The 16,613-nt window shown below is 39.1% G+C and overlaps 1 protein-coding gene across 2 annotated transcripts in view; it reads left to right on the forward strand.

The window, feature by feature from the left end:
• Nucleotides 1-829: 829 nt before the first annotated feature.
• EXOC6 (exocyst complex component 6) overlaps nt 830-16,613 on the forward strand; it is a 263,797-nt gene continuing 248,013 nt past the window's right edge. Inside the window, exon 1 of one of the 2 annotated variants that reach the window (XM_057506080.1) lies at nt 830-960. In XM_057506080.1, coding sequence (XP_057362063.1) covers nt 839-960 — 122 coding nt within the window. In that variant the 5' untranslated portion in view covers nt 830-838. The remainder of the gene's footprint in view (nt 961-16,613) is intronic. The other variant, XM_036880142.2, reaches the window with a different exon arrangement.

The following is a 16,613-nucleotide window of genomic DNA, read 5'->3' on the forward strand; positions in this document are numbered from 1 at the left end:
CCATTTAATTTTTAGGCCTACTTGGAGCTGGCTGTAGGTCACATTTTCCTTTAATATTTTGGGCCTCTACTTCCTACATTCTTTCTTCCTCTCAGCAACCAGTACCCTTAACATCCTGGCGTCTTCGAGCTTTCTCCCTCCCTATCAAAACCTGTTCTGCAGAAAAGATCTGGTAAACTCATTCACAGCGAGGCATATGTAACTGATAAGGATTAAAATCTAACTGCTGCTAGAAGCATTTGTTTTAGAACAGGGGACAAAAGAAGGAATGGTTTTATAATGGAGGAACCACACAGAAGCGAGTAGGGTGGAGAAGTAAAGGAGATGGGAAACCAAGGAATTAGCCCAGTGACCTCAAAACCATATCCTACAGGATGTTACATTTTTCCTGGACAAGCTACCTTCTTGGGTTTGTGGACAAGGGAATAGTTGCAGGAATAATTAGGAGCATAGTTTTGTTATGTATTTAGCATAAACAATATTTAAAGTATGTGCTTTAAGAAGTCCATTGTATTTAATAACTTTTTGTAGTTGTAATGTCTCTAATTCCTACCAAAGTTTGCAGTTACTATCTTTGAGAAACAAGTAAATAAATAGAGCAAGCATCAGGCAGGAACTTTCTGAACTGTGTCAAGGTTAATAATAAGTAAAATGTTATAAGTAGAGACAGGACAGCAACAGCTGTGCAACATTCTTGGAAGCAAGGATTTTGATAGCATGAAGTCACACAGTGAGCTCAGTTTTTGCTGCTACTTTGGGTGAACAGAGAACCCTTATAATAATTAGAAGGAAACCTACATTTCTTTTATAAATTACAATTGTTTCGCACAAAAATCTGATGTCTGCAGGTGGAAAATCAGGGGCATGTGGAGCAATGTTGGAAGAAGATCCAGATCAAACCTATGAGAATGTCCTGGCTGAGATTCAGTCTTTCGAGCTGCCCATTGAGGCTACTTTAAGGTAGGGCTCCTTAATATTTTATTGTTTTCCTTTGTTGTGATAAAGAAATCTTATTCACTTCTCTTTATATTTTTTCTATAGCAGAATAAAAGGTAATTTTTGAAAAATAGTTAAAATTCTTTCTGTATACACCTAATCTCAATGTTTTCTTGTCGTTAGAGAAATTACAGTAAATTAAAGAATCCATCTTTTTTTGTATTATATGTGTTTCCTGGTTCATAACTGCAAGGTTAAAAAATACAAATGACTTTCAAGTGATCAAAAAGGGATTCATGCCATCTCCAAATAGATATGTCATCTCATTTACCTGTGGTTTCAATTATTTTCTCTCAAATTTTGTTGAGTGAAAAACATTGAGAACAATTAGACATATCAATGAAACCACTTTATATTTGGGTGGATATGAGTTCTGGGGGAAAAATGTAGAATGTTTGAAGTGTTTGCTGCTCTCTCAGGTGTTTGGTGACCTCTCAGATATGTATTTTTAAAATTTTCACATAAGATTTAAAAATAGCTTCTTTGGTAATATGGGGATTAATTTGCACAGTTCAAGAACAGGATTAAAATGAAAGGCCACATATCTTTGTGTTTAAAGGACAGGTTTTAAAATTTAATTCTTTCTGTCTGCCTGCCTGTATCTGACATCTGTCAATGTGGGAATGGGATGCAATCACCTAATGTGATAGCGACAGTCATTAAATATTTGTTGACTAATATTTGTAGATTAAGTGAGAAGATTTTTTTTTTTTGGTGTTGTTTCTTCATCCTCAGAAAGGTCCCAGGGCCAAATGCTTTGAGATCTACTACAGTTTAAATCTAAATAAATGTGTCCCAAATATTTAAATTTGACTTTGCATTAAATATATTTTTAATTTCTTCAAAGGGCCTAAGACAGTGTTGGGGGCATAGCAAACTATCAATATTCATTAGCTGAGTCTTGGATTATGGATTATCAATATGTAGATGCAATTGCAAGCTAATTACAACTCCATTATAACTGTTCCTTACACCCTCATGTTATCTGAGCTTCACAAACATCCCATGAAAGAGGGTGTTCAATGCCTATCCAATAGGTAGAGGAAACCAAAGCTTTACTAATGGGAAACTCAATTTTTGCCGTATCAAACATACTTTATACTGTGTCAGGACCTTCTAAAACATGTGCATTGGCCTGGTGGCTGGGTCAAGTCTAAAGGGGAACAAGAGAAGTGGGTAATGAGAGCCTCAGCCTATGTTAGTTACAGGGGCCTCTGCTGCCAGTGTTGCATCAGAGCCCTTGACCTTCAACCCCCAACCCTCTCCACCTCTCCCCTGGTCTCACAACCCTGGCCACCATCTACAGACTTCATCTGTCCTTGGATCTATCCTCTCAGCTAGTCTTACTTGGCATTGGACCTGACTTGCTGCTCTGGTTCTTGGATATTTTCTACCTTTTGTTTTTAGGGCAAATATCCCCAATCATGTACCTGGTCTTCCTAAAGAACAAAATCATTGTAGGCATGGCAGTCACATTGCTTTCCCAGCATCACCTTCCAGAGTGGAGACAGCATGAATGCATGACCCAGGGCTGCCCTGTCACCACCACCAGTGGGCCTGGAATGCCCACTCTTAGCTTCCTGCTGGGTTACTAAACAAGGAGTAAGAGCCTTTCCCAAAGGCTACTGTTAAAGCAGCCTGATGTTGTTGTGGAGTACAGACACAGAGCCCCCAACAAGCCCTTATCTTGGATGAAATTAGTTCTCCTACACTGTTGTTCTAATCACTGATTAGATGAAGACTTCTTAGGCTGGCATTTGATGCCTTTCTACACATTCCTGGTATGTCATTGACATTCCCAAGTCAACTGTTTTGTTCCATTGCTTTTACAGACCACATCATCTCATATGGTCAAATATCAGAGTTGGAAAATAAAGATAGAACTTCTGTTTGGCCAAACTAGACTATTTGACAGTATGAGATTTTTTTCCTCCTGTGCGCATGGTTCCTTTCCTTTATTGTTCTTCACTCTTACCTCTGCCTGACAACACCCAACCTATTTTGCAAAGCACAGCTCAAATGCTCTTTCTTCTGGAAGGCCTCTCCTGATCCCCCAACCACAAGTGAATGCTCCTTCTTTTGAAGTCTCCAAAGAATCCAGGGCATTTATTCTGACTCACTTGGATGTGTGTGTGTGTGTGTGTGTGTGTGTGTGTGCTTGCATTGTATTATAACCATGCCCAGGCTAATGATTCCTGAGGGCAGAACATGTGTCTTACATCTTAATATCCTCTGCAGAATCTTCCATGGTGCCCAGCACATAGTAGCTAGATAAATATTTGTTGAATGTATTTGTATGAGCTTCTGCGTTAATGGTGACCTTGTGAGGCAGAAGAATATAGTCCAGAGAGAAAGTCATCATTTTGGGGAAGATGATAAGGAGACAGAAGTATTTGAATAGCTTCAAGCTGTAAAGGTGGAGAGGGTGGAAAGGGTTTAAGGGGTTTGGCTGGAGGCAGATTGGCCAGCAGGGCTGCAAAGGCCCTCCTGTGAAGCCCTGCCTGGAATGGACCGTGAGGGAAGGTTAGGACATTGAGAGGATGGGGCTGGGAATACAGGAAACATTCTCAGGGAAAGCCCTGTGCCATGAAATTTAGGTGGAGAGAACATCTGAGCTTTCTCCTACTTGTTTTTCCCCATCACAGAAGAAAGGCATTGCTTCAACAAACATCTTCTGTTGTAAAACCTTATTTTGTTAAAAATCTGTTGTTAGCTCCTTCTCCCAGTCCACCTTGTTTTTCAGGTAGTGAATTTGAGGTGCCCTGCTCAAGGTCAGTGTTCAGATCAGGGTGAGGTGGAGTTTGCTTTTCTTTTATTTATTACATTTTTTATAAAGGTATCATTGATATACACTCTTATGAAGGTTTCACAAGAAAAACAGTGTGGTTATTACATTCACCCTTATTATCGTGTCCCTCCCCAGTACCCTATTGCAGTCACTGCCCATCAGTGTAGTAAGATGCCACAGAGTCCCTATTTGTCTTTTCTGAGCTACACTGTCTTCTCCGTGACCCCCCACACACCATGTGCACCAATCATGATACCCCACAATCCCCTTCTCTCTCCCTCACCACCCGCCCTCCCCCACCCCTCCCCTTTGGTAATCACTAGTTCCTTCTTGAAGTCTGTGAGTCTGCTGCTATTTTGTTCCTTCAGTTTTGCTTCATTGTTATACTCCAAAAATGAGGGAAATCATTTGGTATTTGTCTGTCTCTGCCTAACTTATTTCACTGAGTGTAATACCCTCTAGCTCCATCCATGTTGTTGCAAATGGTAGCATTTGTTTCTTTCTTATGGCTGAATAGTATTCCATTGTGCATATGTACCACATCTTCTTTATCCATTCATCTACTGATGGGCACTTAGGTTGCTTCCATTTCTTGGCTATTGTAAATATTGCTGCGATAAACATAGAGGTGCATATGTCTTTTTGAATCTGAGAAGTTGTTTTCTTTGGGTAAATTCCTAGGAGTGGGACTCCCAGGACAAATGGTATTTCTATTTTTAGTTTTTTGAGGAAACTCCATACTGCTTTTCACAATGTTTGAACTAGTTTACATTCCCACCAGCAGTGTAGGAGGGTTCCCTTTTCTCTGCATCCTCGCCAGCATTTGTTGTTCCTAGTCTTTTATATGTTGGCTATCCTAACTGATGTGAGGTGATATCTCATTGTGGTTTTAATTTGCATTTCCCTGATGATTAGCGATGTGGAGCATCTTTTCATATGTCTATTGGCCATCTGAATTTCTTCTTTGGAGAAGTGTCTGTTCATATCTTCCACCCATTTTTTAATAGGGTGATTTGCTTTTTGGGTGTTGAGGCATGTGAGTTCTTTATATATTTCGGATGTTAATCCCTTGTTGGATATGTCATTAAAAAAATACATTCTCCCATACTGTAGGATGCCTTTTTGTTCTGCTGATGGTGTCCTTTGCTGTACAGAAGCTTTTCAGCTTGATATAGTCCCATTTGTTCATTTTTTATTTTGTTTCCCTTTGTAGTTTGCTTTTCTAACAAGGTGAGCTCACACAGCTCAGTGACTCAGAACTCAGAGATGGGTTCTACTAATGTCACTTAAGGGTGACTTAACAGCTCTTCTTTTTCTTCTGCCCGAGGAGTGGTGAAGGGGTTCCTGAGACCAGGAGTCATGTTGCTGGGGATCATCAATGGCTCACTGCGTTGAGTATGAATGCCCGGGCTACATTCATACTTGGCTGCTCCCAGAGGCAGCTGCTCCCATGTGGTCCAGCCTGTGTCCTGCCTGACTCCCCCAGTGGGCCCTTGGGGTCACTCCTTTGGTCTTCTTTTTGTTTTGGTGGAAAAGTGAACAAGAATCAGATGATTCTGAGGACCTGTGTTTGTTTTCATATTCTATGTGTTCAATGGGACCATTACCCGTAGCATTAAATTTAAAGAAGATATAGTTTCAGGGGAGAGCTGAGACAGTATACTTTTTCCATGGTTTATTTGTGTTGCCAATGAAATATCTGTTAAAGATGTCTTGGGCATCTAGGCCAATTGAATTGGGGAATAAAATTCTGATGGAAAGTGGAATTTGATGTTAGCCCTGCAGATGGTGACTGAATTTAAGAGGAAAGGGAGACGTGTAAAGCGAGGCCTACCACTAGTGCCTGCATTGTCCTAGCCTGGCTTTGCTTTGGGCATTCAGAAATCTCCTGGCTCACCGAGCAGTGGGCCGGAACTCACCGGCAGGTGGGATCTGGGCTTAGTTTGGCTGCCCTAAATTTTCTGTTTTAGGCAGCACTGTTTTCATCACGTTACCACCATATGTTAATTTCCACTGAATTTTCTCATTCTCTTTAGGCTTTCAGTTTTCCACCCAGTCCCTCTCTGTGGTTTAGATATACCTGGCTCCTTGCCAGCTCCTCCCTTTGGTGGGTGGGCCTGTCCCTGGTAGGCTTATTGGCTGTCAGGGCCACATGAAAGGGAAGTACTAGTGCCAGCCTCTTTCAGCATTGCTGACTGCCTTCAACAAGGAATGGTGAGTGGGTCTCAACTAACATATCAATGCCAAGGCATTGGTAGTGGTTATCTAAATCTCCTGCTGAGGGTCACTGTGATAAATTAGTGATGGCAGCTATGGTCTTAGGATAGGGCAGTAACTGTTCAAAACATTTACCATATTCACACTAGAACATCCTGCTGCCAAGCCTTACCCTTTAGTCCTGCCCACCCTGGATCCTGACTCCAACCTGGATGTAGCCTGGATTCATGCCTCATGGGGTCCTGCAGGTGTGTTGCCTCTTAGGACAGGCTGTAAAGTCACAGCATGTCTGCACCAATTTGGGTAAGAAGTCACAGTGGGTCTTGTTGCTATAGCTGAGCCTGAAATAAGAAAGTCATGGACACGTTGAGGACACTGCAAAGTTAGTGGGAGGCAGAGAAAGGGGACACATCCAAAGAAAGCCCTGCAGAGGGCTGGGGAAAATAGGAGGAAAAGGGAATTGTATAAGATGACGTACCAGAAGAGATTTGTGAAATTGTTTTATGATAACATAATTGTTTTACACTTGTATTCACAGACTCTCTTGGGCTCTTTTCCAAAAGCTGACCATGAAATTTTACCAGTTTAAGAGCAAACAGGATATTTCTTTGACTTTCATGTTTTTAGGAGTGAAGATAACGCTTTTAGGATAGGACAGAAAGCATAAAACAATACAAAACAAAACTAACCGCCTAAACTTTAAACACAAAAATACTTCGGATAATATGCTAAAAAATATAACTAGTTCAATTCAGCTATAGATATTCTAGAATGCTCTTGCTATTTATATCTTCATAAATGTATTCAATACAAATCTTCAGATTTGTATTAAATCTTACTCCATTAAGTATACTGATGAAATCAAAGGTCTAAGTTTCATTATTTGTTTGATTTTGGCCTTAGTTTCTGAAACTATAAAGTGGCAATTATAATAAAACCTATCTCAAATGGTTAATTTATATGAAGTGCTTAGCACAATGCCTGCCTAGCACATTGTCAATGCTCAATGAATATTAGCTATAATTATTATGGTGTTTAATTTACATCTGGCATATATATTCCAGTATAATTTAATAAATATATTCTTTAGAGTGTTGAAGTAAGCAAGCACTCACAACATCTTGAAATTCTGAGCAGGTGGAAATATTGAGTAATGTAAATTTTATTTTGATAGCATACTATTCAGGGGAGAGAGGTATCCCTTTTTCAGAATCATGTTTACTAATGCTTCTATTTTACATTAATGTAATATCATGACCTTCTTTACTCTGAAATGAGGGAGGTATAGTGTGCTACATGTTGTGGATATGAAATGGAATCCAGAGAAACTGTTCAGAAATAAATGTGGGCCTAATCATAACTGAGCCCTGCCACATCTGCAGCACCTCAGGAAAGCCTGAGTCTCTCATGAGCGTGGGCTATATAGTTGCCAAATTTTTTGCTGAATATTTAAATGGTACCATTAGCTGTTTGATCTTCAGTGAGACACTAGAGAAAAGTTAAAACACATTTTTATGTTTAGGAACCATGTGTTCCAACCAGGGAGACAGTTTTGTTTATTTAGCAGTTAAATGAATGGGCTCTGAAACCAGAAGGATGTGGGGTCAAATTTTGCCTCTATAATTAAGCATAGAACTATTGAAAGGATTACATGAATTAGGCATGGAATGTATTTAATGTAATAACCTAATACATAGTAATGCTCATTCACCCATTCATTCACTCAGTAAATAAGTATTTATGGAGCATCTACAAGTGGCAAACAGTGATCTAGGATGTTCAATGGTTTTGTTGTTGATATAGCAAGGTCAGGACCTGGAAATCTGCTCACAGGGAGCTTGTATTTTAGTGAAGGGGGCTAGAAATAAATAACAACAGCAAAAAAAGTGGTGATACGTGTTATAAAGAGTAATAAACAGTGTGAGGGATGGGGAGGTCCAGGGATGCTATTTTTCAGAGTGGCCAGGGAACAAATGTCTGCTATTATTATCATTCCTATATCATTACATTGTATTAGTCACATTTTAAAACCCATTTTGCTGAGAGAAGAAAAAGAAAAATAGAACAAGTGAGAGGAGAGGGAAAAAGGGAAGAGGCAATAAAGGAAAGCTAAGCGGAGCCAGAGTGAGGACAGAGTACACTGAACAGGATGAAGAATAAAAAAACTAACAATGAGGACAAGCAACGAAGAGGAGAGAGAAGAGAAAAACAGTGTTACAAGCTGGGGAAAAAAAGAAGGGAAGAAGGAGGATGGAACTCAGAGAAAATAATATTGTTCTTTAATTGCTCAGTGGACTTTAAAATGTCTCTCTAGTGGTTTTTCTAGGACATTGTTCTGAGGGCAGGACTAGCAACATAATTTGCCAGAACCAAAGCAAAATGAAAATGCAGGCCGTCTTGTTCAGAAATTAAGAATTACTAGATGGTGATGGCAGAGCATTAAGCCAAGAGCAATTGCATATGTCCTGCACTGATGAGCCAGCCCTGCCTCTTAGCCCAGAGCCTGGCACACGGCAAGCATTCAATAAAAACAGCTGTTGGTTGAATGAACAGAGCTTGGGGCTAATTGCTCTTGAACTTCTCTGAGGACTGGTCCATATTTCAGAAAAACTTATTTTACTTGGCTCCAATTTCAAATTTCCTTCTATTGTTCTCCACCATGGGGTCCAGATCTTTAGGAAACAATAGGTTCCTGGACATGATTTTATAGCAGGAATCCTGAGACCTGGCAGGGCTTTATTCATACTCTCTTGAACTTACAGAGTATAGCCACTTGGGGTCACTGCACTAATAATGCAGAAACTGGAGGAGTGCCGTTGTCAAGACCCCACCAGAGTGGCTAAAGGCACCAGGAAGGCTTGTTATTAGAGCCAGTGTTTAAAGCCTGCCTGTACTTTACATTTTGATACAGTTCCACAATTATGTAATGAGAGGGCTCGTAAACTCTTTAAGAAATATCTGAATGATATTAGCAAAATCTCGAGAACGTTGGCAATCAGGAAGCCAGCGATAGGGTTCCCACAAGTAGGGAGGAGAAATTTTGTATAGAGGTGTGCCTCATGAAACGTGCTTTTACAACATTAAGCTTAAAATCAGAAGTATTTGCGTGTGGTTCATTTGTTTAAAAACTATTAACTGGGCTGGGCAACAAACAGATATTTTCCCAGCTCCTGAAAATGGAGACGGCGTCCGCAATTTCTTTCCCACAGTATGTACGTCAAACGAGGAGCAATGCCTCCGTGGACCAGGAAGAGGCGCTTGACTTAGAGGCATTGACTTCTCTGATGGCTTAATAAAGTGGATCTGGAACCCAGAGTCTAACCTAAAGGCATGGTCCATTGCCCCCTCTACAACAAGAAACAAATTTTAGGCAGTTTCCACCCATCAAGCACTCAGAAAAAAATGAGATTCCGTTTCAGAGAACTCTGATACAAAATAAGGATTAAAATTTTTTTTTTTATTTTGGTATCATTAATCTACAATTACATGAAGAACATTATGTTTATTAGGCTCCTCCCTTCACCAAGTCCCCTCCACATACCCTTTCACAGTCACTGTCCATCAGCTGAGTAAGATGCTGTAAAATCACTACTTGTTTTCTCTGTGTTGTAGAGCCCGCCCCCGTAACCCCTCCACATTATACATGCTAATTGTAATGCCCCCTTCCTTTTTCCCCGCCCTTATCCCTCCCTTCCCACCCATCCTCCCCAGTCCCTTTCCCTTTGGTAACTATTAGTCCATTCTTGAGTTCTGTGATTCTGCTGCTGTTTTGTTCCATCAGTTTTTCTTTGCTCTTATACTCCACATATGAGTGAAATCATTTGGTACTTGTCTTTCTCCGCCTGGCTTATTTCATTGAGCATAATACCCTCTAGCTCTATCCATGTTGTTGCAGATGGTAGGATTTGTTTTCTTCTAATGGCTGAATAATATTCCATTGTGTATATGTATCACATCTTCTTTATCCATTCATCTACTGATGGACACTTAGATTGCTTCCATTTCTTGGCTATTGTAAATAGTGCTGCGATAAACATAGGGGTGCATCTGTCTTTTTCAAACTGAGCTGCTGCATTCTTAGGGTAAATTCCTAGAAGTGGAATTCCTGGCTCAAATGGTATTTTTATTTTAAGCATTTTGAGTAACCTCCATACTGCTTTGCACAATGGTTGAACTAATTTACATTCCCACCAGCAGTGTAGGAGGGTTCCCCTTTCTCCACAACCTCGCCAACATTTGTTGTTGTTTGTCTTTTGGATGGCGGCGATCCTTACTGATGTGAGGTGATATCTCATTATGGTTTTAATTTGCATTTCTCTGATGACAAGCGATGTGGAGCATCTTTTCATGTGTCTGTTGGCCATCTGAATTTCTTCTTTAGAGAACTGTTTATTCAGCTCATCTGCCCATTTTTTAATTGGATTATTTGTTTTTTGTTTGTTGAGGTGTGTGAGCTCTTTATATATTTTGGATGTCAACCCTTTATTGGATCTGTCATTTACGAATATATTCTCCCATACTGTAAGATACCTTTTTGTTCTATTGATGGTGTCTTTTGCTGTACAGAAGCTTTTCATCTTGATATAGTCCCACCTATTCATTTTTGCTTTTGTTTCCCTTGCCCAGGGAGATATGTTCATGAAGAAGTCACTCATGTTTCTGTCCATGAGATTTTTATTTTATTTTATTTTATTTTTTGAGAGAGCATCTCTCATATTTATTGATCAAATGGTTGTTAACAAAAATAAAATTCTGTATAGGGGACTCAATGCACAATCATTAATCAACCCCAAGCCTAATTCTCAACAGTCTCCAGTCTTCTGAAGCATAACGAACAAGTTCTTACATGGTGAACAAGTTCTTACATAGTGAATAAGTTCTTACATGGTGAACAGTGCAAAGGCAGTCATATCACAGAAACTTTCAGTTTTGATCACGCATCATGAACTATAAACAATCAAGTCAGATATGATTATTCGTTTGATTTTTATACTTGATTTATATGTGAATCCCACATTTCTCCCTTATTATTATTATTATTATTATTATTTTAAATAAAATGCTGAAGTGGTAGGTAGATGCAAGATAAAGGTAGAAAGCATAGTTTAGTGCTGTAAGAGGGCAAATGTAGATGATCAGGTCTGTGCCTATAGACTAAGTATTAATCCAAGCTAGACAAGGGCAACAAAACATCCACGGATGCAGAAGATTTCTCTCAAAACAGCGGGGGGGGTGGTGAGCTTCTAAGCCTCACCTCTGTTGATCCCCAATTTCTTACCTGATGGCCCCCCTGCGACTGTGCCTGTCTTAGGTTGTTCCTCCCTTGAGGAATCTTACCCGTCTCTGGCTAACCAGTCATCTTCCGGGGCCATACAGGGAGAGAGAAGCAATAGTCGTTGAAAAGGTTAGTGTTTTACTTCTTTGCAGATTTATGCCCTGTGGCTTCTATGCCCAGCATTTATCTTGAGGTATCTTTACCACTTGGAAGAATTATGATACTCGGTAATTTTCGATATGAGGCACAAATTCTACTAAAGGGTTGTAATTAGGAAGGAAGAAGAAAAGCTATAGAAGTAGCAGATGGAAGAAAACATGGGAAGATTGATTATTTCTTTGACATATCTTCTTGTAGAGTAACATAAGCATGTATAGGTTTTAACAAACTACTAATTAAATTGTGTACACACATTAACATAGTAGGAATACAGCTACATAACAAAAGCAGACCTACAATTACCAGCCATATCCAGTGAAACCAAGAAAACCAGTTAGGTACCCTAGGCATTTGTGAAAACTTACCAGTGATATGATGGATATTGTCTAACTGAATGTGAACAGTTTGAGAAAAATCTGACAAATTAAAACAACACATTTCTGGGAACTTTTCACATCCCATATGTTCTTTTAACAGTAGATAGTCTATAGTTGCATGATTTTGGAGCACTGCAACTTGCACTTCTCCTAATTCTTGGTTGACTTCCGACAGTATAGATCCAGTCAAATTTGTTGTTTTACTGTATGCACAGGCCAGCTTAGATATCTCCTTTTTCATTCCAATGGCAAGTCCAGGAACTGGTGGAATGAATGCAGCTACGACTGCAACAGTGCCAGGATCTTTGTTGAAGTTTTTTGATGATCATCTTCTGGAATGACTCTTCCAGAGGATGTTGATGTTGGAAGTTCTTCTTCATATCGTATCTTAATTCGTTTTCTGGGTAGCCAAATTAGGCTTTGATCCTCTGTATAAACACAAACAAACCCTTTGCCCACACATTGATATGACATTTATACCATTGTGAAGAACCTATTGGAGATCACCACACAGGAACTGCTTTTCTTTTTAAGAGAAAGGAATATTATCAGAAAAATGTACTTCCATAGCTGATCATCTGAAACCGTTTAAAAGATCAAAATTAAGGATATGTAAAGCATGCATTAATCGTTGATTTGCAGTTAGTTTTATCCTATCAGGGAGTAATCCCCCTTTTCTTTCTCTTTTTTTTCATTTTTTTTGTTATCAGTAATCTACAATTACATGAAGAATATTATGTTTACTAGGCTCTCCCCTACACCAAGTCCCCCCAACAAATCCCATTACAGTCACTGTCCATCAGCATAGCAAAATGTTGTAGAATCACTACTTATCTTCTCTGTCGCATAGCCCTCCCCTTTCTCCCACCCCCCACATTATGCATGCTAATCATAATACCCCTTTCTTCTTCCCCCCCTTATCCCTCCCTACCCACCCTTCCTCCCCAGTCCCTTTCCCTTTGTCCATTCTTGGGCTCTGTGATTCTGCTGCTGTTTTGTTCCTTCAGTTTTTCCTTTGTTCTTATACTCCACAGATGAGTGAAATCATTTGGTATTTGTCTTTCTCCGCTGGGCTTATTTCACTGAGCATAATACCCTCTAGCTCCATCCATGTTCTTGCAAATGGTAGGATTTGTTTTCTTCTTATGACTGAATAATATTCCATTGTGTATATGTACCACATCTTCTTTATCCAGTCATCTACTGATGGACACTTAGGTTGCTTCCAATTCTTGGCTATTGTAAATAGTGCTGCAATAAACATAGGGGTGCATCTTTTTCAAACTGGAGTGCTGCATTCTTAGGGTAAATTCCTAGAAGTGGAATTCCTGGCTCAAATGGTATTTTTATTTTAAGCATTTTGAGTAACCTCCATACTGCTTTCCACAATGTTTGAACTAATTTACATTCCCACCAGCAGTGTAGGAGGGTTCCCTTTTCTCTGCAACCTTGCAACATTTGTTGTTGTTTGTCTTTTGGATGGTAGCCATCCTTACTGGTGTGAGGTGATATCTCATTGTGGTCTTAATTTGCATTTCTGTGATGACTAGCGATGTGGAGCATCTTTTCATGTGTCTGTTGGCCATCTGTATTTCTTTTTTGAAGAACTGTCTGTTCAGTTCCTCTGCCCACTTTTTAATTGGATTATTTGTTTTTCTTTGTTGAGGTGGGTGAGCTCTTTATATATTTTGAATGTCAAGCCTTTATTGGATCTGTCACTTACAAATATACTCTCCCATACTGTAGGGTACCTTTTTGTTCTATTGGTGGTGTCTTTTGCTGTACAGAAGCTTTTCAGCTTGATATAGTCCCACTTGTTCATTTTTGCTGTTGTTTTCCTTGCCCGGGGAGATATGTTCAAGAAGAGGTCACTCATGTTTATGTCTAAGAGATTTTTGCCTATGTTTTTTTCTAAGAGTTTTATGGTTTCATGACTTACATTCAGGTCGTTGATACATTTTGAATTTACTTTTGTGTATGGGGTTAGACAATGGTCCAGTTTCATTCTCTTACATGTAGCTGTCCAGTTTTGCCAGCACCATCTGTTGAAGAGACTGTCATTTCCCCATTGTATGTCCATGGCTCCTTTATCAAATATTAATTGACCATATATGTTTGGGTTAATATCTGCAGTCTCTAATCTGTTCCACTGGTCTGTGGCTCTGTTCTTGTGCCAGTACCAAATTGTCTTAATTACTATGGCTTTGTAGTAGAGCTTGAAGTTGGGGAGTGAGATCCCCCCCACTTTATTCTTTCTCAGGATTGCTTTGGCTACTCGGGGTCTTTGGTGTTTCCATATGACTTTTTGAACTATTTGTTCCAGTTCGTTGAAGAATGTTGCTGGTAATTAGATAGGGATTGCATCAAATCTGTATATTGCTTTGGGCAGGATGGCCATTTTGACGATATTAATTCTTCCTAACCAGGAGCATGGGATGAGTTTCCATTTGTTAGTGTCCTCTTTAATTTCTCTTAAGAGTGTCTTGTAGTTTTCAGGGTATAGGTGTTTCACTTCTTTGGTTAGATTTATTCCTAGATATTTTATTCTTTTTGATGCAATTGTGAATGGAGTTGTTTTCCTGATTTCTCTTTCTATTGGTTCATTATTAGTGCATAGGAAAGCCACAGATTTCTGTGTGTTAATTTTGTATCCTGCAACTTTGCTGTATTCTGATATCAGTTCTACTAGTTTTGGAGTGGAGTCTTTAGGGTTTTTTATGTACAGTATCATGTCATCTGCAACTAGTGATAGTTTAACTTTTTCTTTACCAATCTGGATTCCTTGAATTTCTTTGTTTTGTCTAATTGCCATGGCTAGGACCTCCAGTTCTATGTTAAATAGCAGTGGGGAGAGTGGGCATCCGTGTCTAGTTCCCGATCTCAGAGGAAAAGCTTTCAGCTTCTCGCTGTTCAGTATGTTGTTGGCTGTGGGCTTATCATATATGGCCTTTATTATGTTGAGGTACTTGCCCTCTATACCCATTTCGCTGAGACTTTTTATCATGAATGGATGCTGAATTTTGTCAAATGCTTTTTCAGCATCTATGGAGATGATCATGTGGTTTTTGTCCTTCTTTTTGTTGATGTGGTGGATGATGTTGATGGATTTTCGAATGTTGTACCATCCTTGCATCCCTTGGATGAATCCCACTTGGTCATGGACTATGATCCTTTTGACGTATTTTTGAATTTGGTTTGCTACTATTTTATTGAGTATTTTTGCATCTACATTCATCAGGGATGTTGGTCTGTAGTTTTCTTTTTTGGTGGGGTCTTTGCCTGGTTTTGGTATTGGAGTGATGTTGGCCTCATAGAATGAGTATGGGAGTATTCCCTCCTCTTCTATTTTTTGGAAAACTTTAAGGAGAATGGGTATTATGTCTTCTCTGTATGTCTGATAAAATTCCAAGGTAAATCTATCTGGCCCAGGGGTTTTGTTCTTGGGCAGTTTTTTGATTACTGTTTAAATTTCTTTGCTCGTAATTGGTCTGTTTAGATTTTCTGTTTCTTTTTGGGTCAGTCTTGGAAAGGTTGTATTTTTCTAGGAAGTTGTCCATTTCTTCTAGGTTTTCCAGCTTGTTAGCATATAGGTTTTCATAGTAGTGTTTAATAATTCTTTGTATTTCTGTGGAGTCTGTCGTGATTTTTCCATTCACATTTCTGATTCTGTTGATGTGTGTTGACTCTCTTTTCTTCTTAATAAGTCTGGCTAGAGGCTTATCTATTTTGTTTATTTTCTCGAAGAACCAGCTCTTGGTTTCATTGATTTTTGCTATTGTTTTATTCTTCTCAATTTTGTTTATTTCTTCTCTGATCTTTATTATATCCCTCCTTCTGCTGACTTTAGGCCTCATTTGTTCTTCTTTTTCCAGTTTCGATAATTGTGATTTTAGACTATTCATTTGGGATTGTTCTTCCTCATTTAAGTGTGTCTGGATTGCTATATACTTTCCTCTTAAGACTGCTTTCGCTGCATCCCACAGAAGTTGGGGCTTTGTGTTGTTGTTGTCATTTGTTTCCATATATTCCTTGATCTCTATTTTAATTTGGTCATTGATCCATTGATTATTTAGGAGCATGTTGTTAAGCCTCCATGTGTTTGTGGGCCTTTTTGTTTTCTTTGTAGAATTTATTTCTAGTTTTATACCTTTGTGGTCTGAAAAGTTCGTTGGTAGAATTTCAATCTTTTGGAATTTACTGAAGCTCTTTTTGTGACCTAGTATGTGGTCTATTCTGGAGAATGTTCCATGTACACTTGAGAAGAATGTGTATCCTATTGCTTTTAGATGTAGCGTTCTATAGATGTCTATTAGGTCCATCTGTTCTAGGGTGTTGTTCAGTGCCTCCATGTCCTTACTTATTTTCTGTCCAGTGTATCTATCCTTTGGGGTGTGTGGTGTGTTGAAGTCTCCTAAAATGAATGCATTACATTGTATTTCCCCCTTTAGTTCTGTTAGTATTTGTTTCACATATGCTGGTGCTCCTGTGTTGGGTGCATATATATTTAGAATAGTTATATCCTATTGTTGAGCTGAGCCCTTTATCATTATGTAATGTCCTTCTTTATCTCTTGTTACTTTCTTTGTTTTGAAGTCTATTTTGTCTGATACTAGTACTGCGAAACCTGTTTTCTTCTCTCTGTTGTTTGCCTGAAATATGTTTTTCCATCCCTTGAGTTTTAGTCTGTGAATGTCTTTGGGTTTGAGGTGAGTTTCTTGTAAGCAGAATACAGATGGGTCTTGCTTTTTTATCCATTGTATTACTCTGTGTCTTTTGATTGGGACATTCAGTCCATTTACAT

Source organism: Manis pentadactyla, chromosome 8, assembly GCF_030020395.1.
Source record: "Manis pentadactyla isolate mManPen7 chromosome 8, mManPen7.hap1, whole genome shotgun sequence".
Lineage (NCBI taxonomy): Eukaryota > Metazoa > Chordata > Mammalia > Pholidota > Manidae > Manis > Manis pentadactyla.